The sequence below is a fragment of the Crocuta crocuta genome, unplaced genomic scaffold (assembly GCF_008692635.1).
Source record: "Crocuta crocuta isolate KB4526 unplaced genomic scaffold, BGI_CrCroc_1.0 scaffold248, whole genome shotgun sequence".
In the NCBI taxonomy this organism is placed as follows: domain Eukaryota; kingdom Metazoa; phylum Chordata; class Mammalia; order Carnivora; family Hyaenidae; genus Crocuta; species Crocuta crocuta.
This window is the reverse complement of record NW_027532409.1, coordinates 4348636-4371387: the sequence shown is the minus strand read 5'-3', so window position 1 is coordinate 4371387 and position 22752 is coordinate 4348636. Positions and strand designations below refer to the sequence as shown.

General features: G+C 38.4%; 1 protein-coding gene across 2 annotated transcripts in view; it reads left to right on the top strand.

Annotated features, from left to right (window-relative positions):
• The window catches only part of RALGAPB (Ral GTPase activating protein non-catalytic subunit beta), an 87689-nt gene that overhangs the window by 30249 nt on the left and 34688 nt on the right, over window positions 1–22752 (top strand). Inside the window, exons 7-18 of one of the 2 annotated variants that reach the window (XM_077778896.1) lie at window positions 125–303; window positions 1352–1500; window positions 1630–1846; window positions 5347–5548; window positions 8573–8740; window positions 9291–9405; window positions 9927–10074; window positions 12410–12474; window positions 13835–13964; window positions 16171–16292; window positions 17374–17556; window positions 20582–20733. In XM_077778896.1, the coding sequence (XP_077635022.1) occupies window positions 125–303; window positions 1352–1500; window positions 1630–1846; window positions 5347–5548; window positions 8573–8740; window positions 9291–9405; window positions 9927–10074; window positions 12410–12474; window positions 13835–13964; window positions 16171–16292; window positions 17374–17556; window positions 20582–20733 (1830 nt within the window). Of the gene's footprint in view, window positions 1–124; window positions 304–1351; window positions 1501–1629; window positions 1847–5346; window positions 5549–8572; window positions 8741–9290; window positions 9406–9926; window positions 10075–12409; window positions 12475–13834; window positions 13965–16158; window positions 16293–17373; window positions 17557–20581; window positions 20734–22752 lie in introns of both variants that reach the window. The other variant, XM_077778895.1, reaches the window with a different exon arrangement.

Genomic DNA, 22752 nt, shown 5'->3' with positions numbered 1-22752 from the left:
CCCACTCATGCTGTCTCTCTCTCAAANCTCTCTCTCTCTCTCTCCTAGAAATAAATAAAAAAAATTAAAAAAAAAAAAAAGAAATTCTTTTTGTATAAGTAATTCTTTTTCTCTTTTTTGATAGTAATCCCGTGGACTTGAGTAACCCGGCCATTATAAGCTCTACTCCCAAATTTCAGGAACAGTTCTTAAATGTGAGCGGAATGCCACAAGAATTGAATCAGTATCCCTGCCTTAAACACCTGCCTCAAATATTTTTTCGTGCCATGCGTGGAATCAGCTGTCTGGTGGATGCATTCTTAGGTGAATTTTGTGTATGTTGCTAAATATTTGGAGAGCTACATGTAGATAACTCTAGAGTCTAGATTTAGAAACTATTATGGTAAACCATAAGGAAGAAAAAAAACAGATTTGGTGAGAAATAACAAGGTAGGAAAAGTTATTTACAACAAATGTAATAGCTAGAAAGGTTCTGTTGTCTTTATATAAGCAGATCTAACAATGCTAAGAAAAAGAAGACTTGGTAGATAAATGGACAAAGAATATGAATAAATGATTTGCAGAAAAGTTCATTCTCACTAGTAATCTAAGAAAATACAGATTAAAAATTCATTAGGTATCATTCTTCTGTGTGTCATTGGGAAGCAAATTATACCTTTCGTGAGCCTTTATTTTAAACTCTTTTTCACACTTTAAGAATATGAAAATTCAGATTTTTTTTAACCAATGGAAATGTCATAATATTTAATATCTGTTGTTTTCTAAAACCTTTGTTATGTTCACTTGTTAATATGTTTCATAGGTAACAGTTCAAAGTAAGTTTGTGTGCCGCATACCAGCCCCAAATACCAGTGTTTAAATAAGGTTTTCACGTATGTTTAGGCCAGGGCAAGTAGTGTAGGGCTGCTATAGTTGTTCCATCATTGGAAGGGACCCAAGGCCTTCAGTCTTACGACTCCCCATTCTCTGTGCACTCTTTCTTGGTCCGTGATGGTTAGATGAGTTCAACCATCCTGTTCTGAATTAGGAAGGGAAGAGAGTCTACATTTGATTGGTCCTTCTAAGGGGGTTCCTTGGAAGACCTATCCAACAGTCACCCACTTCTCTACGGCCAGAACATAGCCACATCTTATTACGAAGCTTGAAAATATAGTTGTTTATTTTGGGTAGCCATGTCCAGCTAATATTTGTGTTCCATAACTCAGGAAGAAAGAGTGCGAATGGATATTGGGAAGCACCTAGTGGTATCTGCTGTAGTCTGTCCTGAGCCTTCACTGATGTTGCTTGAGGAGGGTTTTTCCGACCACATGTGTGGAAGTATGAAGAATAACTGTTTGTCTTTTTTTAAAAGGCATTTCTAGACCCCGATCAGACAGTGCTCCTCCAACACCCGTGAATAGATTAAGTATGCCTCAGAGCACTGCTGTCAATACCACCCCACCACATAACCGGAGGCACCGGGCTGTTACTGTGAATAAGGCCACCATGAAGACAAGCACAGTAAGAGTTTTCATCTCTGTTATTATGCTGTGTAAATTTGACTTTTTAAGCTGCCGTCCATTTAAAAAAGTCCTGGTGTTTTCTCAAATTTTTCTTGAGTGTGGATATATTCTTACACTCCTGTAACAGGTTAGTACTGCTCACGCCTCGAAAGTTCAGCACCAGACATCCTCCACATCTCCTCTGTCAAGTCCCAATCAGACAAGCTCTGAACCCCGGCCACTGCCTGCCCCTCGGAGACCAAAGGTTAACAGCATCTTGAATCTCTTTGGATCATGGTTATTTGATGCAGCGTTTGTTCACTGTAAACTTCATAATGGGATAAACAGAGACAGCAGCATGACTGGTAAATATTGCTCAAGAAATATGTTATCACTTTTTTCTTTTCTTTTTTTTTTTCTTTTTAATCTTTCCTACCTGCAAGATTAATATGTATCTTAAAAAGCTTTCTGTCTCTGACCAAGCAGTGTCTTGTGTTTAACCCCTTCCAGCTGCAGTAACAGAATTTAGGAAGTTTTCCTACCTGTCCTTTTTATGTATGTTCTATAAGGTTTGGCTTTTGTCTGGTTTTATTAGACACACTCCAGGTTAGCCACTTTTTGTTGAATCAAATTCCTTTCAGTAGGTGGCCTGGAAGTTCCCTTCATGTCAGCCAGGGTAATAATATTGATAGAAAGAATTAAAGATTTTGACCAGAAATTTATTCATAAGAAGTGTTTTCTTAGATTCTGACAGCCATTCGCTTATTAGTACATATAAATGTCAGAAAATTTCTGCTTCATGAAAGACTCTGACTTCTCAGGTTTTAGTCGAGAGAACCTTATTTCAGGGCTTTCAAAAATCCCATTTGCTCTGGAACTAAATAAGACTGCTGGAGAATTAGTAACTCAACCCTGATATCCTCATTTAGATTTTATGACAAATGAAACTATTTAAATAAAATCTGATTTATTTTTGTCATCTTACCATTGTACTTGGAAGTCGTGGCATAGCCTGCGGGATGGGAGTGTGGGGAAGTGCAGAATGTACTGGATACATAGGATAGGTCTTACAGAGAACAGTAATAATCTACAGTTACTCTGTGCCCAGGCACTGTGTTATATGCACTAATGAGTGTATTGGTTGTTTGCTAAGAAAGCACTTTTCTAACTGGGGTGGGAAATAGTTTGAGAGAAAAGGATGCCTAATTTATGCATGCCTAGGGAGAATATTGGTTCCAAGGATTAAAACTAATATACTGACCATAAAGGTCTCTGCTTTCTCTCAGAAATGCATTCTTAACTATTATGAAACATCTCAGAACTAAGGTCTGTGTGAGCATTATACGTGTATAATTATTTTGGATGTTCTTAGAAATTTTTTAAATAATTTAAAAAGTTGTGACTATGAAGATATTTTCAGGAATATGATTTGAGATTGCATGTTTGAGTTTACAGATTCCTTTGTTTATTTTCTTCAAATTCAAACACTTTATATTCTGCCATTTCCATATTTTATTTACAAGCTTGAAAGTAATGCTTACTTATGGATAAGTAAATGTACTTACTTATGATTAAATGAAAACTTCTAGAAAACCATTTTTGGCTTCTATTTTCTTATGTTCATGTGCCATATATTTTGAGTTTTCCGAATCATGTTTATATTTATTAATTTGTATTGTATTTTCTAGAACGAATCAGTCATATTTTTAATTTTGATTTTTATTAAAGTGCAATTTGTATACTGTAACTTTTGGGTATCAAGCTGTTGACACTAAAATCCCTGAATCCAGAATGGCTCAATCTCCTGCCTTCTTGATTGGCTTGCTTAAAGGGAATATGCAGATCTTCTCACTCTCTAGACGGTTTGTAACAGCGTTGCTCACCCTCTTGTGCCAAATGATAGACACCAGAATTCAGATCATGTGTGGGCAACAAATTGTTACTTTTAACATTTTCCTTGGTGTGGAAAAGATAGAAGCTCCTCTTCCCCTGTTGGCATTCAGAGATGAGAAAGGCTGTTACATGACCCAGGAGATAGGAGGTGTCCGGGTATTTCCCTGGATTCGAGTGCTACTGGGTTCTGCTCTTGAAGTCGTGGGGGTGGGAAGGTGGCAGTGGAGGATTTGGGAATACTAACACCGTTAGTCTGTTTCTAAGTACTGGCTGCCATCAAGGAATTCTGCCATGCAGTTCACCTCTAACTTAAAGTGTTTGCTTCTGTGAACTGGTTAGCTTTAGACTGATGTAACATTACACTGTAGTTTGTAAAAGTAACATTGAGCTGGGAAGGGTTAATGAACTAAAATTTTAATGCACGTTATTGGCAGTTCAAAACCTCAATTCTTTGTAGTTGTGTAATTTTCTTCGTTCATTGTTTTGCATGATACAAAAACCATAATTTTGGATCTGAATGCACAATTTCCTGTTTTTGAACTAGCTTGTGGTATCATAAAGCTTTTAATCTAACTAACTTAAAAAGCTAAAAAGCTTCTTAACTTACTGTAAAATTTCACCATCTTTAAAGTATTTTATAATTACTGCTGTCCTTTGATTTGTTTCCATTTATTTCTATTATCTTGCAGCATCTTTTATCCAAATTCTTCTTTCTTATAAATCTTGTAAGTAGGAACCAGAAGCTTCTCCTTAATTGCAGTCATGTTTTTATTTTTTTCATATTTCCATTAAAAAATTTGATTGTCATTGTCTCTTGTAGTTTTTGCACTTGGGAAGAAAAATACTTTTCTGTGTTTTGAATGGGGAAGATTGTTGGCAAAAGCAAATTAATCTGCCTGAATCAGTCCCATTATTTCTGTACACTAGTCTGGTCATGTCATGAATTCCAGGACTTTGCACTAACTGTGTTTTGGCTTTTTTTTTTTTTTAAAGCTTTAAGCTTATTTTTATACAGATTTAGTGTTTGATTTGTATGCATTCTGCATGTAGTGTTTCTCAATTGTATTATTGCTGGGTAGCTTATTCAGGACTAAAAATGGCTCATGGGAAGTTGCATAAAGATTTATGCTTGACTCTGCATTCTATTAAAATTATTATTACAAAATAATTTAAACATTTCATGTAGAGTGATGAAAGATTTCAGAGTGATTTTGAATACACTGTGAAATCTTTTGTTAAAAATAAAAGCAACTTTCAAAGGGCTTCTGTTTCAGTGACAACGAATGACCATGATAATCTTTCTTACCAACTCAATTTTCTGATTTATCAACCTCAAGTTAGCTGCTGTCTGTGGTTGTTAAAATTCATTCTCATTTTGCTTGGTTGGGCGATTCTTTGGTGTGTGTTTTGGAGTTGGGTGGGTGGTGGGAATGCTCTCTCTTACTCCCTACCCATTTCTTATTCTTACTTTGCCCTCTCCCTAAAATATACAAACTGGCATGGGCTTGCCCATTTAATTACAATGTCTGTCTGGGGTAATATGTAAATTGGAGTAGCTGGGTGTTTGTTGTTTTTGTTTTTTTTTTTTTTTTTAAATAATGTTTAAGCATCATTCTACAGGGAGAGGAAAAATCAGAATAACTAATAGAAAAGCCAAATTCTTTATTATGTATCTGAGCATCTGAGTACAGATATATACAAATGTACTCTGCTGATCAAAAGTTCAGTTGAAAAATGCTTCTAGTAGAATCTGTTAAACTGTTAATATCACTGTAAAATAATTGTTACTATTTTCAAAGAAGATTTCAGAGAGCCCCTTAAAAAAAATTAAGACATAGTTGCCAAACAAGCATTATTGAATTCTATTTAAATAACTATTTAATGACACCAACACTTGATCTTTGTGTCCAGGGTCCCATGAGCCTATTTGCATATTGACTATTGTAATAACACCCTCCTTTTCTCTCCTCAGCCATTACAACACAAGCTAGCATGGAGTTTCGACGGAAAGGGTCACAAATGTCCACAGACACCATGGTTTCCAATCCTATGTTTGATGCAAGTGAATTTCCTGATAACTATGAAGCAGGAAGAGCTGAGGCTTGTGGGACACTGTGTAGGATTTTTTGTAGCAAGAAGACTGGAGAAGAGATTCTGCCAGCTTATTTATCCAGGTCTTAGAATTTTTTTTTGTTTATTTTTCCATTCATAAAGTTTTGAAAGTGAAAACTATTGTAGCATGGCATGGTAGGCTGAATTGATAAGTAAACGTTGGTCTGAAAAACTTGCAAATGTCTGTAAGTAATTGAAACTTCTGCTTGAAATTCTTCCATTTTGCCTGCCTCATCAAATTTGGTAAAGATAAGATGCTTTTTATTTTAGAAGCATTATTTATTTCATCATATTTGACTTTGATTAATCATGGAGAGATTTGGAAGGATCACACTGATTAAGTAAACTTTCAGCACAGTGTTAGGCATTATGGATGGTCCAGAAATGTTAGCTGTAAATCCGGCCTCTGAAGAGCTTATTCTCAAGTGAGCAAAGAAAGCCATGGAGACAAGTGACAATGATCCAAAAGTAATAGGAAGTTGGTAGGAGAGAGGCAGAGATAAAGTGCTGTGGGCATTCCGAGGAAGAAGCAGTATATACTTACCCCAGGGGTTCAGGAAAGAGTTACAGAGGATGGGATGATTGTGCTAGACTTAACAAGGACGGGTAGTATTTAGAGTATGTTAGCAGGTTGGGTAGGGTCTCTTACATCTGTAACTTCAACCATCTTTGTGAATAGCTCTGCCAGCCATTCAGTTGCGCAGACCAAAAGCTTAGAGTCCTTTTACACTCTTCTCCCTCTGTATCTTTAGATGGTGAACCAACTCCTGCCTTTCTGCTACTTAACCCTCTTTCTAATCCCTCCACTCTGTCCTAACCATGACACTTCAGACCTTGTCACTTTTTCCTAAATTAACTTGTGGTGGCCTCCTATTTTTCTTGACTCTATTTTGCTTTCCTCAGCTGCTCTTTCACCTAGCTGCTAAAGTGGTCAACAAGAGCATTCAGGTGTCTTTTTGTACCTGCTAGATTCTCAGGAGAGAGGATTAAACTGAATCAGAGGGAACCAAGTACAGAATCATATAGGCCTGAAACAGGTGGTACATACAGAGAACTGATCAGGGGTATCTTAATAATAGCTCTTGGCTTTTTTTTTTTTTTAGTGTGTATTTTTGAGAGGGAGAGAGACAGAGTAGAAGTGGGAGAGAGGCAAAGAGAGAGGGAGACACAGAATCTGAAGCAGGCTTCTGGCTCTCACCTATCAGTACAGAACCTGATGTGGGGCTTGAACTCATGAACCATGTGCTAAAGTCGGACATTTGACTGACAGAGCCACCCAGACACCCCAGGCTCTTGGCTTTAAGTAACGAGAAACCCCTCTGCTGATCAAAGTGTGATTTAAGCAACATAGGAACATTTTATGAGAAATTGTGCCATTTAATACATTCTAAGGTCAAGACATGCAACAGCGCCTCACAAAGGGCAGGGATCAAGAACTAGAAAGTGTTCAAGGAACAAAACAACTTTCTTCCTGTTTCTCTGCCTTCTTGGTTTCCCAGAACTTCTTCTGTCTTCTCTTCTCTGCAGATTATTTTCTTATGTTTCAGTGTGCCTCTGAGTTTCCAAATTTTGTAGCTTTGTTCTAGGTGACCAGGAGGGCCAGTTAGCATCTCTGAAGCCTAATTTCAGATTCCTGGGAAAAAGGATCTGATTAATCAGGGGTCTACCTCTGGTCTAGTCAGCTACAACTGTGAGGGTGGGTCACATGGAGTGCTGGAGTCATCCCTTGTGATGGGGGCATAGTCTCAGGAGGGAGACTGGGTTGGGGAGATACCCTGAACAGTAATAATAGTGATAAGGTAGAAGAAGGCTGTGATCATGAGCTTTCTGTCTGGCCCATAAGACTGGATAGATGGTCGTATGACCAACTGAAAGGACAGATTTGTGAGAGGGCACATGATGAACTTAGTTATGAATCTGTTGAGTTTGAGATGCTGTGGGATATTAATCAACAAATTATTAAGTTCCTGTTATGTGCTAGATACTGTGCATAGGAAATACTGGAGTAATCAGTACATGTTGTTAGTAACGAGTAATTGGATATGACCTGCCTTTAGGTATCCACACACTTGGCTAACAGATCTGGACTCAGTTGAGAGGCATGGGCTAGGGACTGATTTGATTATATTCTGTGGCTTAAAACTAGACTAGTACGAGAGAGAACTTAGAGAGTGGATGGAGCTTGGCAGCCTGATGGACGCCAGCATAGGAGGCAGGCGGAGTAAGAGAGTCTGTTAGAGGAAACGGCTACAGCAGTCAGAGAAGGAAAAGAAGAAAGGAGTATATTAAAGTGTTGAGTACTTTAAAAAGGCAGAGTAAGTTAAGACTTAGACACGTCTTTTGGATTTAGCACTTGGGACGCTGTATGGTTTTAACTGAGTTCTCGGGAGAGAAGCTAGACTGAAATGTGTTGAGTAGTGACCAGGAGATAAGAGAGTTGTTTCCAAAGAGTTTTGTGGAGAAAAGTACCTCACGGTAGTAGAGTTTACCAGTATAGTTGCTCTTGAATTATAGAAGATTGAATACCTGGTTGATTGGGGGTTAGAGGAGGGGACTAAAAGAAGGTAAACGCAGGTATATTCCTAAAAGGAGTCATTCCTGACTCCCTTCTGTGTCATGGTGAGTGAAGGGCTGAATGAGGAGGTTTCTTTCTTTCATTGTCCCCCCAGAAAAGATGGGGAAGGGAAGAAAGACACAATGCACACTTTTCTCTTTTTCTTTAGGAATTGGAAGATGTAAAACTTTACTGACATGGAATTCAGTTCACTAATTCCTCCAGTTTATTAATAATTACTGTAGCCATTTGTTTTATTTTGGTTGCTTCATTTGCAGGCACCCGTAACTTTGAGTTGCAAGGCTTAAAACTTCAAGAAGGTGTAAGAGACATGAATTTTTTTTTTCATTAGGAAAGATATTTTGGTTCTTAGTATATTTGCTTTTGAATTGTTCTAACTCCAGTAATACCTTTTAAGGATAGCAGTAGTGAAGAGTAGAAATAGACTTTCAGATGACTATGTAGAAAATATTAATAATTATGAATATAATTGATCAGCAGTTTGTTTAAAATTTTTTTCTTGCTTTCCTAGATTTTACATGCTTTTAATTCAAGGTTTGCAGATAAATGATTATGTGTGCCATCCTGTCTTGGCCAGCGTTATTCTAAACTCCCCTCCTTTGTTCTGCTGTGACTTGAAAGGGATTGATGTTGTGGTTCCTTACTTTATTTCAGCTCTTGAAACCATTTTGCCTGACAGGTAAGCTATCATTCTGTACTATCATGTCACTTGTTGGGTTTGACCTGGTTTGTTTTGGTGCTTCCTCCCCAGTTTCCTAATTTATCCTTTGTTGTTGTCTTCATAGCCCAAAGGAACTCAGGTCACATTACATGGGCACAGAACATCCACATACACCTCATCCCTGAATTCATTCAGTTCTAATTTGTCCGTGGGCATGTTGAATTCTTTTTGGCCTGGTCTGGAGGGCTAAGAACAACCCCAGCCCAGAGGTTCCTACTTTTATAGAGTAGGTCATGCATTTAAAATCAGTCAGTCAGATTCTAGTTTAATTCTGTAACAGTTTAACATAGAAATTCACACACAGGCATACGCACACACACACACACACGTGCGCGCGCACACTACAGAAAATAAACTCAGTAGAAAGTAGTTACTGCATCCTTTATGAAGCCAAACCCAGTGCTTTTATTGTGAAAAAATTGACCTAATGTCTATTTGGCAATAGCTAAAAACATACTTTGGTTTGGAAATACCAATAGCTTTTTTTTTCCTTTTTCTTTTTTGGCAGAGAACTCTCAAAATTCAAAAGCTATGTAAATCCAACAGAATTGAGAAGATCTTCCATTAATATCCTACTTTCTTTGTTGCCCCTCCCTCATCATTTTGGCACAGTCAAATCTGAGGTAATGTTTTATTAAAGTTTTTTATATTCTGCATTCTATTTTGTGTGCTTATTCAAGTCAAATTGTATTTTAAAAATGGAACATGAGCTTTTTAAGACTTTTCTCAGGGGCGCCTGATTGGCTCAGTCAGTGGAGCATGCATCTCTTGATCTGGGGTTGTGAGTTAGAGCCTCACATTGGATGAAGAGATTACCTAAAAAAATAAAATAATGAAATCTTTAAAAAAAAACAACCCAACTTAGATTATTTCAGTTGAATTGACAAAGTTGGTCTGTGGTGGTATTTTTGTTAGTCAATCAGCATGCCTGGTCTACCATTTCAGGTGGTGATGGGCTAGTGACAGCTGCTAACACATGTGGTGTGAGTTAGTGTCAGACTTAGCACAGCAGCTCATATATTAATCAGATTGAAAGCCTTGCTTGTTAGACTGATCTCATTGTCCACTGTCCACTGTAGCAGTTGCCACATGGGCATAGTGTACCACAACAGTCGATGTTGAATATTATTTTTTTCTTCCATAGGTGGTCCTGGAAGGAAAGTTTAGTAACGATGACAGCTCTTCATATGATAAACCAATAACTTTTTTGTCCCTGAAGTTGAGACTTGTGAATATACTAATAGGTGCCTTGCAAACGGAAACGGACCCCAACAACACTCAAATGATACTAGGTTTGTGTTCACAAAAATTTTTTAAGTGAACCCAGTCATGCTGAGATTGCAGGGGTCAGTGATAGGAAGCTAAGCCTAATACAGCTCTTCTGAATACTTGTTCTGAATCAGAGTTGGAATTGTTTGCTTTTATTTGTGAAAACGTTTAAAGGAGAGAGATGAGGGAAGGGGAAAGGATTACAGTTGTCTTAGTGGGTCATTTTTGCTTAGTTTTATTGGTGTTATTTTTCTCTTTCTCTCTTGCCTTTCCTCTCTCCACCGCTCTCCTTTTCCCACCTTCCTCCCTTGTTTCTCTTCTCTTCCCTTCCCGCCCTTCTTACATCTGTGTTTTCCTCTTCCTCTTACCCATTATGTCTATGTGGAGTTGGGTGTAATTCTGGAAGCCATGTAAGAACCCTGCCAGGAAGAAACTGAGGAGTAGTTGTTGCTGTGCTTCCTTCCTTTTTCCTTAATGTTTTCTTTTGGTTCACTTATCATACTGATTCTCTTTTAAATGGCCTCTCATCATTATGGCCACTGACATATTATAAGTGCTCATTATTTTCCAACTTGATTACTACAGCTGTCTCTGTCTTTCATCAAAGCCAAGAGCATGGTCCTAAGAACAGGAATTCTGAGAACAATACTAAAGAACTGATGGCATGGCTTTTATTCTTGAGCAAGTCTTATTGCAGAAATTAGAATACCCTCACAAAGTGTCAGATAATAGAAGGCAGAGCTGATTACGTGTCTTGTTCAGTGTCTTCAGTGTTGAGCGAAGAAATCAAAAGAGCAAGGAAGACTTCAGAGGGGAAAGTGGGAGTTAAATTTGATCTTGTAGGGCAGAATTTAAATAGGCAGAAATGCGGTTAGGATTTCATTTCAGGAGAGGAAGTGTCATGACCAAAGAATTGGTGATTGCAGTAGTAATTGGAGTGAGTGTTCAGGATGTGTAGTATGTCTTGCAGTGAGAAAGTGGAATAAATAGGAAAGAATAAACTGTTTCCTTTTGGAAAAGTGTTGAAAGAACAGAGGTTAAATCTCTATGAGAGGGCCTCCAAGTTGTACTATTTTAGGTTATTCAAATAACATATCACTTGAAATCAGAGCATTTTCTTCAGAGTTGATATTTAGTTTTGCCTTAACCAACCCTTGTTCTGAAGAGCTCCCTATGTATATTTCAAGGAAGAGTCCATTGTCACTCTTGCCATAGATTGGCAAAACTCTGTCTGTCCTCCCTCTATCCATGGGGACAAGAGAACTCTTGCACTGGTATGAGCAGCAGTGTGTTAGGCTCACCATCTTGTTTCTGTCCTAGCTTTTCTAGAGCTGTAGGTTCTCTGATAGTAAATACATGCAGCTTGCCTTCAGAATGTGTAGCCATGGTCAAGCCCTGAACCAAGTGGCTTTAATCTTTCTAAAAAAGGCAGTTTGGTATATGTATATATGTATATACATACATACATACACACACACACACACACACACACACACACAATGGAGTATTGCTTGGCAATCAAAAAGAATGAACACTTGCTATTTGCAACAACATGGAACTAGAGGGTATTATGCTAAGCAAAATTAGCCAGTCAGAGAAAGACAAATATATGACTTCACTTCACTCCTATGTGGAATCTAAGATACAAAACAGATGAACACAGGGAGAGGGAAGCAAAAAAACCCATAAAAATAGGGAGGGGGACAAAACATAAGAGACTCTTAAATATAGAAAACAAACTGAGGGTTGCTGGAGGGGTTATAGGTGGAGAGATGGGCTAAATGGGCAAGGGGACTTGAGGAAGACACTTGTTGGGATGAGCACTGGTTGTTATACGTAGGGGATGAATCACTGGAATCTACTCCTTTAATCATTATTGCACTATATGTTAACTTGGATGTAAATTAAAAAATTAAAAAGCAGTCTGGTCAGAAACATATAGCTGTGATTTTTATTTTGTTGTTTTTCTTTTATTTCTAAAAGAACAGAATCTGGTTTTAAAGTATTCTATATTTGGGGCGCCTGGGTGGCTTAGTCGGTCAAGCGTCCAACTTTTGCTTAGGTCATGATCGCGCGGTTCGGGGTTTCGAGCCCCGCGTCGGGCTCTGTGCTGACTGCCAGCTCAGAGCCTGGAGCCTATTTCAGAATCTGTATCTCCCTCTCTCTCTGACCCTCCCCTGTTCACGCTGTCTCTCTCCTAAAAATAAATAAAAATATAAAAACAAATAATAATAATAAAGTATTCTATATTTTTCTTAGTTTATATTACCCTTGAAATTGAGATGTTTACATAGCTAAAATCATATTCTTGTCATGTATTTAAATGCACTTAAAAGAATTTTTTTTTTTCTGTTATAGGGGCAATGTTAAATATTGTTCAAGATTCAGCACTTTTAGAAGCCATTGGTTGCCAAATGGAGATGGTAAGAAGCATACCACGTGTAATCCATCTGAGAATATCAACATCTGATTTTATGTAAATTGCATTCCAAAATGTCTTTCTTTGTGATTTTTAAAGACATTTGTAAATTCAGCTCATTGATTCTGAAGGATCCTATTTTAAAATATGTATTTTGAGGTTTTTTACCTTTTAGTGCTTCCTCAACCATTAGGTCCCTGAGAGATTCTGCATGAGAGAAATTTCAGATAGTCACAGTCTTTATTCCTGGACAGTGTCTACTTGAAGCTCTTGACTTCTTTTGCTTTGCTGGTGAACTGGCTTGAATAATCTTGGATAAGCCCCCTATTCTCTTGTTCTTTCTATGCCTAGTAGATCTAATGCTGGCTGGAAACAAGTATTGAGTTTGTTCTTTTCCATCTCACCAGCTCTTTTTTTTTGTAAGTTTATTTATTTTGAGAGAGAGAGAGGGTGGCACAAGTGAGCAGGGGAGGGCCAGAGAGTGGGAGAGAGACTCCCAAATACACTCTGTGCTGTGAGCCTAAAGACAGTGAGTTGGTGACCTGAGCCAGAATTAAGAAATGGACACTTAACTGAGTGAGCCACCCAGGTACCCCTCATCAGCTCTTTTACACCAAAGTTTGAAGGACCCCCAAAGCACCAATACTTCCAAATTTAAAAAGTTTCCCAGAGACTCCCACTGCCCCCTACTTCTGGCTTCAGGATATGTGATCCCCATATCTGGAGTAGAGACAGGAGAGTAGAGGGATTAATAGAGTATACTGGAATGAGTTGGGTATATGTAGGATGGGTGATCAAATTATTATTAAGGAAATTATATTCATATCCCACAAGGTAGCTAATAATAACCAACTGATCTGGATATAATGAATTTTGCTTATCTGGGGGAAAATGAGAGTCTCTGTGCATGTAGAAGTACTAACCGTAATATTTCATTGTTTGTGTTCTATGATGTAACTACATTTGAAAGTTACTGTTGTTTATTCGTGTTTTGTTTTTTTAAGATTGTATACCTGTTCTGAGATTTTGCTTAGGAGGCACTAGGTTTTTTTTTGTTTTTTTTTTTAAGGATCCAGAGTTATTAGCTAGTAAAAATCTAGAGAAGATGAGAAAGGTCCTGAGCTGACCCTTTGTAAACAGCAGCAAAGAAGACTCCAGAATGAGCAGCCATAATCATCAAACCGTTCATACCCTTCAGTAGATGATGTCTTTGCAAAAACACAATAGTTTTAATCCCTTGTCAGTTTTTATCAGTTTTTGCTACTTAAATGCTGTTCCATTTTATCAACATGGCTTTTCATGACTGTCAACTTGTCAACTTTGGATGTAGACCTCAAATATTTGACTCATTTTTATTTGACTAGGGTGGTGGAGAAAATAACCTGAAGAGTCATAGTCGCACTAATAGTGGTATTAGTTCAGCAAGTGGTGGAAGCACAGAGCCCACAACTCCTGACAGTGAAAGACCTGCTCAGGCCCTCCTAAGGGATTATGGTAAGCCATGTTTGGTTTTTTTGAAATCCAAATTTTATTGAATAACTTTTAATGCCCAGATATATAAAAACCAAAATCTTTTTAAACAAAATTTTAATGTTCATGATTTTTTATGTATTAAGTATAATAGACTATTAGTCTAAGAGTTCTTTATTATTTTATTTTATTTTTAAATTTTATTTTAGAGAGAGAGAGTGTGTGTGTGTGAGGGGGAGAGGGGCCAAGGGAGAGAGAGAAATTTAAACAGGCTCCATGCTCACTGCGAAGCCTGATGTGGGGCTTGATCCCATGACCCTGGGATCATGACCTGAGCTGAAATCAAGAGTTGGATGCTCCACTGCCTGAGCCACCCAGGTGCCCCTAAAAGATTTTTAAAAAGAAAGCATATCTTTTAAAATTAGCTCTATAGCTTTTAGTAGCTAGTTTTGGGTAGTTTATTAGATTTTGTAAATGATTATGGTGGGTTGTCAGGAAACATTTCTGGATTCTGTACCAGGTGTTGGTAATATGAAATCAAATAGGATGTGCTCTCCCTCAGGCTCTAATGCCAGTCAGCGAGCACATCAATTATTGCCATGTGAAAAGGGGAGTGATGAAATAAACATTAGATGGGAACCCGGAGGAGAGTGCCTTTCTGTTTAAAACCTATATATCTTACTATAACTGATTAGATTTTTCGGTCACATATTTTAAGCAAGAGTAAGGAAACATTTGCTAGCTGAGCATTCTATTCAATAATATTCTTTAACCTTGGCAGTTACTTTATGGGTTCTGTGAATTGTGGATGCCTTTGTGTTTTTATACATAATTATTCATATTGTATTGAATCTCTGAGTGCCAGTCTGACTTGACTGGAATGAAATCTAGATCCTTAGACGTGAATTTAATTTTTTAATCATCTGGAGAATGATTTAAGGCATGTTTTAAGTATCCTTGAGCATGTCAAATACATCAGGTCATTATGAAGTTATTCAACAAATTTAAATACAGCATTTATAAAGATGTTATTTAAAGTTGTTATCTTATTATGTTCATGGATTTAAGTATACTATAGGTGAAAATTGTTTTTCATGCTTTCTAAAGCACTTTTAAACTAAAGAGTTTTCTGAATTATTGTATGTGTTCTAATATAAATGTTGGAAGTGATTATTGTTTGTTTCAGCATTTTGAACTGGTGTTAGTGAGTTCTGCTTGTAATGTTGTAGTTTTTACTAAGAAATCCAGATTTGTGTTAGTGTCGCATGAATGTCTCTCTTTAATGATCATTCCTTTTTCTGTTGTCACTGCCCTCTTTCTGATAGGATCGACAGGTATAATGTCCCTAAAGCTTCTTTTATAATAAAATTCACTTTAATTTGTCCTAATTTATTATTAGCTAAATAGTAATTACTTTAATTTTTTTTAAGTTTTATTTATTTATTTATTTTGAGGGAGAGAACAAGTGGGGGAGGGCCAGAGAGAAAGAGCGACAGAGGATCCAAAGGGGTTTCTATGTTGACAGCTGAGAGCCCCAATTGAGGCTTGAACTCAAGAACCAAGAGATCGTGACCTGAGCCGAAGTCGGACACTTAACTGACTGAGCCACCCAGGCACCCCAGTAATTACTTTTAAATGTAGAACTGGAGGCCAAATAAAAACATGGTGACTTGGTTAATTTTTTTTTTTTTAGAAGTACTAAAGTGGTCTTAGAGAATTAAATGTTAAAATTGTGTTTAGAAAGGCATTGCACGTGACTTTTGATAGTTTAAACCTTGAATTTCAGCAGATGCTTTAGGATATTCCTGGCATCTGAGGAGATTCTAAAGTCTGAATTCTTTTTTTCTGTAAAATTCTAAGGAAATGATAGTCCTTTCATTGTTTTTTTTTTAATGTAACTCTCTCTGAGTTAAGGGATTTTAAAATTTACATTATTATAAGAATGGTATTGAACTGCCAGATCCCAGTGGATGTCTGTGTAAAAGTAGCTGAGCTGGGAGCTAGAAGCTGCTTTGGTCCAGTGTGTGTGCCCTGTGCACTGTCGTCGAGTAAGGCTTGGTGCTCAGGCCAGTGGGGTGGGGAGCGTAGCACTGTGTGGGTGCCCATTGTGCTCACTGTGGCTGCTGTGGTCTGTGCCTGGTGGAATGCTGTGCTTCTTGTTACTAATGCTTAGTTGTTTTCCCTCCCTGTGGGATGTGGCATTGGGGTTATATCCTAGCTCTTAATACAGATTCAGCCGCTGGGCTCCTGATCCGCAGCATTCATCTTGTCACCCAAAGACTCAACTCCCAGTGGCGGCAAGACATGAGCATATCCCTGGCAGCTCTAGAGCTCCTCTCTGGCCTGGCAAAGGTGAGGAGGACAGTCGTTTTAGTTTAGCCTGACAGCGTTGGACCATCACTTTCTCCTGTATCTCCCAACTCCTTGAGGGATTACAGTGGTGGTTATATGCAAACGTAGTTTATGTCCAGAGCGTGCAAAAATGAGCCTTGAAATGAAAGTTTACAAAGTGAACTTTACTTTTTTAATAAGTTCAAAGAGTGAATTATATTTTTGCTGTTAATTTACAGGAAACCTTTCAGTACATCCGATTAATTTGCACATGATAATAGGATGCCTGCTGATTTGTATTTGCTCTCTAATATTCTTAAATTTTCAGCATGACATTTTATGCCACTGTAGGGTCATCTAATTTTAATAAATACATGTAAAAATGTACATAAATATCAAAATATTTATACTGAGTAAAAGAAGACAGACCCCTTCCTCTCAAAAAGAGAGTATAATACTGTATGATTTTATTTGTATAAAACTCTAGAAAATGCAGTTTAACCTGTAGTGACAGGAGGTAGATCAATAGTAACCTGGGGAAGGGACATAAAGGAGTGGAAGAAAGGATTAGTAAGGTACATGAGGATATTTTGGGGGGCGATTGATATGTCCACTACTTTGATCGTGGTGATCGTTCACAGGTGTTTATTTTGGCCAAAATTTATCAAATTTTTCACATTAAATATGTGTAGTTCCCTGTATGTTAATTGTACATTTGAGCAGGTACATAGAACTTCATAGCCATAGAGCATCACTGTCGGGTTGAGTTAGGGGCTTCAGAAATTTGCACACATTCCATTGCCAGCTATTCTTCTGATATGTGACAGTGGTGGATAGGTGCACCCCAGGAGTTTAGGTTTTAGGCAGTGAAAAAATATGCTAAAATGAAATACTGTTTTAGGGTTTGAAAAATGCCCTCTGATTTTATAGAGCATTATATGATGTATCTGAAATATTCTGTTCCTCTGTATAAATACTGTTTTAATAAGCAAGGCTTTCTATGGTATATCACAATGTCAGAAAGGCAGGGCTACAGTGCAGATACTTTGAAATTGGTACACTGGGTCCTGACTAACTGTGCTCCCCATGTGAATATGCTCAGGTGAAGGTGATGGTGGACTCTGGAGACCGGAAGCGAGCCATCAGCTCTGTGTGCAGCTACATTGTGTACCAGTGCAGTCGACCCGCTCCCCTTCACTCCCGGGATCTGCACTCTATGATAGTTGCAGCTTTTCAGTGTCTCTGTGTCTGGCTGACAGAGCACCCTGATATGCTTGATGAAAAGGTTAGTTCACTAGATCTTCTTCTTCTTCTTCTTCTTTTTTTTTTTTTTTTTGAAAGAGCATATGCATATGTACTGCTTGCAGATGAGCCGGGAGGGGGAATGGGAGAGGGAAATAGAATCTTAACCTAGCACTGAGCGTAATGCAGGGCTTGATCTCATGACCATAAGAACATGAGCCGGACACTTAACTGACTGAGCCACCCAGGCACCCCAAGTTTACTAGATCTTAAAATAGGAAGAAGAAACAAAAACGTCTGCTGGGAAAATCCCTCTTAAAAGAGAATCTTTAAACTGAATATAGTTGATATATTTCAGTAGAACACTTTTTCTTTTGAACACAACTCAAAGATTGTCATCATGCTTGTATTTCGTTGCAAATTAACCCATAGAACAGTTTGTTGTTTTTTTTTAACATTTATTTATTGTTGAGAGACAGAGCACAAGCATAGAGAGAGGGAGACACAGAAGCAGGCTCCACGCTCTGAGGTGTCAGCACAGAACCCAATGCAGGGCTTGAACTCAGAACCTGTGAGATCATGACCTGAGCCGAAGTCGTACACTTAACTGACTGAGCCATCCAGGCGCCCTGAAAAGTTCTTTTGAAAGATGTAGCTTTTACCTCTTTGATCTTGGCTGCAGCAACTTCTTACTTGACATGTCTCCAAAGGCAGGGGAAATAAAAGCAAAAATGAACTATTTGCATCTCATCAAGATAAAAGTTTCTGCATAGCAAAGGAAACAATCAACAAAACTAAAAGGCAGCTAGTGGAATAAGAGAAGATATTTGCAAATGACATGTCAGATAAGGGGTTAGTATCCAAAATCTATAAAGAACTTACAAACTCAACACCTAAGAAACAAATAATCCAGTGAAGAAATGGGCGGAAGACATGAATAGACACTTTCCTAAAGAAGACATCCAGATGGCTAACAGACACGTGAAGAGATGCTTAACATTGCTCACCATCAGGGAAATACAAATCAAAACCATTGATACCACCTCATACTTGTCAGAGTGGCTAACGTTAACAACTCAGGAAACAATAGCTGTTGACGAGGATGTGGAGAAAGGGGAACTTTTTTGCATTCTTGGGAATGCAAACTGGAATGCAGCCACTCTGGAAAACAGTCTGGAGGTTCCTCAAAAAATTAAAAATAGGACTACCCTACAACCCAGCAGTAGCACTACTAGGAATTTATCCAAAGGATACTGGAGTGCTGATTCGAAGGGGTACATGTACCCCAGTGTTTATAGCAGTGCTATCAACAATGGCTATATTATGGAAGGAACCCAACAGTCCATAAACTGATGAATGGATAAAAAAGATGTGGTATATATATATATATATACAATGGCATACTACTTGGTGATGAAAAGGAATGAAATCCTGCCATTTGCAATAATGTGGATGGAACTGGAGGGTATTATGCTAAGTGAAATAAGCCAATCAGAGAAAGATATCATATGTTTTCACTCATATGTGGCATTTGAAAAACTTAACAGAAGACCATAGGAGAAGGGAAGGGGGTAAAAGTTACAAACAGAGAGGGAGGCATACCATAAGAGGCTCTTAAATACAGAGCACAAACTCTGAGGGCTTTTGGGGGTGGAGGGTTGGGAGGGCGGGGAAATGGGTGATGGACATTGAGGAGAGCACTTGTTGGGATAAGCACTAGGTATTGTATGTAAGTGATGAATCACAGGAATCTGCTGAAGCCAAGACTACACTGTATACACTGTATGTTAGTTAACTTGATAAATTACAAAATAAGCAAACATTAAAAAAAGATGCAGCCTTTTCTCTCTCTGCCTTTCCCCTACTCATGTGCACATGCACTTTCTTTCTGTCTCTCTCAAATGAAAAGAAAAGAAAGTTGGAATCTTGACTAATTTATCTGAAGTATCAAGAATACGACTTCTTAAAAGGATGTGGTAACCTCAAGATGGTCAGTAGGCACTCTGGTCACCTGTTGCCAAACTCTGAAGGACAGTTGGTAGCCAGGCTGCAAAACTAGAACATAAATTGCCATAAATTTGCCTGTACATAAACATTTCATTTCAGGCGCCTAGATGGCTTAGTCAGTTAAGTGTCCCGACACTTGAACTCAGCTCAGGTCTTGATCTCAGGGTCTTGAGTTCAAGCCTCATGTTGGGCTCTAAGCTGGGCATGAAGCCTACTTAAAAAAATTCATTTCACACATGTTTTCCATTATCAGGTAGGCACAGATATCTAGGCTGATTTTCCTTGCTATTGTTCCATGTAATATTTTCCTTACAGGGAGACTGGCAGTTATCAAGAATTCATAGTATAAATAAGAGATACCAGTCTCACTGAGTATTTTTGGAGAGCTTTACATATATAGTTTTAAAAATAATAACTGTTGAATAATCTTAGTTATTTTTATTTAACTAACTAATTATTTTTGTAAGACAGAGTGTGAGTGGGTGCAGAGAGAGAGTGGGACAGAGGACCTGAAACAGGCTTTGCGCTGACAGCAGTAAGCCTGATGCAGGGCTCGAACTCATGAACCATGAGATCATGACCTGAGCTGAAGTCAGCTGCTCAACCTACTGAGCCACACAGGCACCCCAAATCTTAGTTATTTTCATTATGGCTTCTAAAATTATGATACCAGGAATTGCTTAAAAATGTCAGTAACTGATGAATTCCCCTTTGGATAATCTAATAATCTAGACCACCCTAGGTTTAACTGAATTACTGTTCTGTCTCTTTAACTTGGGCTTTCTTAATTTTATAGTCTGGTAATTTTATAAGAATGTGACTGATAAAATTGTATTGAATTTATTATTTCTTACTATCTAACTCTGAACAGTCAAATTCAGTTCTTTAAAGAGAAATTTGAGGGGGGGGCAAAGTTTATTACTGTGAAATTAATATCCACCTATGAAAGTGAGAAAGAAACTGGAGCCTGTCAGCAAAGTACCACCACGATTAGTATTGTGATGTATTTCCCTGTCTTCTCAGGTGTATTACAAAAACTTATCTGCCTTTCCTGCTTCTAGGATTGTCTTAAGGAAGTATTGGAGATTGTGGAACTGGGAATTTCAGGAAGTAAGTCCAAGAACAGTGAGCAAGAGGTCAAGTACAAAGGAGATAAGGAGCCAAACCCTGCATCTATGAGGGTAAAGGATGCTGCTGAAGCCACCCTAACATGGTATGAAAGTGACTGCGCAGGGATTGTGCCTAGGAATTACGACGGGGTTAGCTGTGGTCCCTGTAGTTTCTTCTCCCCAGCTGTTCAGCATTAAGTGATGCAACCTCTCAGGATACTTTTTCTCTAGAAATAAAATGGAAAGGAAAAAACTTGTTTTGAGGACCAAAAGAAGCCAGGAACATGGGGCTGAGAGTTTGGGTCCTCCTTTTTCTGTGCTAGTTCGCATCAATTGAAGTCATACCATGTTAGAGCTAGAAAGGATCTTGGAGAGCCTTACTCACCTCTTCACTTTGGTGCCTGAGCCCCAAGAAGGGATCTGCCTGTGGTCTCCTGCTTCTTAGCTCAGTAGTCTAGACTCTGTTACATTTATAGTACATATTAGAAGTTCATTCAGTCAAGATTTATGAGCTCCCTCTTCTGAACTTATAATAGGATTGTAAAGATAAATCAGGTTCAAATCACCATCCTCAAAAAGCGTCTTGTCCAAAAGGGAAGATAGGAGATGAGCACAGTAGCTATGATATTAGGTGGAGGAAAAGTGCTGTAAGAGAAGAGGTACAATAAAATGCTGGAAGGAGGATGTGAATATTTCCAGATAAAGGGAAATCAAGGATTTCTAGACAAGATGACACTGAACCTGACTTTTACAGGATGGGTGAAGAAGTTTCACCAAAAGCCAGATACAGAAGGCAGGTTAAGAAGGCAGCAAGAGAAGATTTCTTTTGTAATCATTTTCGTAGTGAAGGGATGGAGACAGGTCAGAACCTTAGAAAAGTAGTAGAGATTGCTGAGTGAGTTTCCATGGGCTGGGAAGTGAGGAGAGTGGAAGAAAGGAAGGAAGGTAATTTAGGCACATTTATGGATTGAAGGGAAGAGTTCGATGGGGAAGGTTATAATCACAGTACAAATGGAAAGATGGAGCCTATGGAAAGCTAAGTGTGGATGAAGACCCAGTAAACATTAAAGCAGGAAGGAGAATGTCAAGTCAGTCTGGGTTGGCTCCTCTTGGTCTTCTTAATAAAGTGGTAGGCAAGACTACTTGCAGATTTGTACGTAGATCAGCCCTTACCAAGATTCCAGAATCTTTTCAGTGATCTGTTCATAAGCTGGGACAGGCACAGTAAAATTGGATTTATTTCTCTTCCTCATGGGCTTCAGTCATTCAGTCCATTTTTAGAAGCCTGCATGCTTTAGTGTAGTCCTGTTCACTGTGCTAGCTGGGCTTCCAGTGCACTTCTGGAGGTTTGGCTAATAGCTAGAAAATCAGAAAAATGGACATGCAGCTGTTTAAGCCTGTACTTACACAGACAGTGAGTACTATAAATAAAAGTTCAGAGGGAAGACCATATGAGAGGTGGGATGGACTGAAAAGCTTTATGAAAGAACTGAGCCTTGATGTGTGCCTGCAAGTGTAAGAAGGATATGGGGAGAGCATTTCTTATTGGGAACTGTGTATCCTACAAAAGTCAGTTTGTTGCAATCCTAGCCTGGGTAGGACATTCCTATGAGTGTATAATGGGCAGTGAGTATTGGATATATGCTCTGAATGAGGAGTGAACCCTGGGATGCTTCTGGGAAGCCTACTCACTGGTTATCTAGGTGGCTCATCGGTTTTATCTGCAGCTGTCCTGTCTCTGCTGGCACCTCCACAAATGGTATTTCCGGTTACCAATCTTGAAGAGTGCCCTGAAGAGTACAGTCGCCATGAAACCTGTCCCAAACCAAATCTCTTCGTTGCCTCAAAATTACTGCTTTATGTCAGTATCACTGCTGTTTTTTGGCTATATAAACACAGACCTTGGATTTTTCCTGATTTATCTCTGCTTATCTGTCATTCCCCATATGAAGCCAGTGACTGACTCCAGTAGACTCAGTAGACTTTATTTTGGAAGTATTTCTTCTGTCCCTTCTAACCTCAGCATCCTAGTCTAGGCTCTTCTCACTTCCTGACTAATTTCTATGTTTTTAATCTCATCCTTTCTGTTCATCTTGCATTCCATTTTTGAACTCATCATCCTT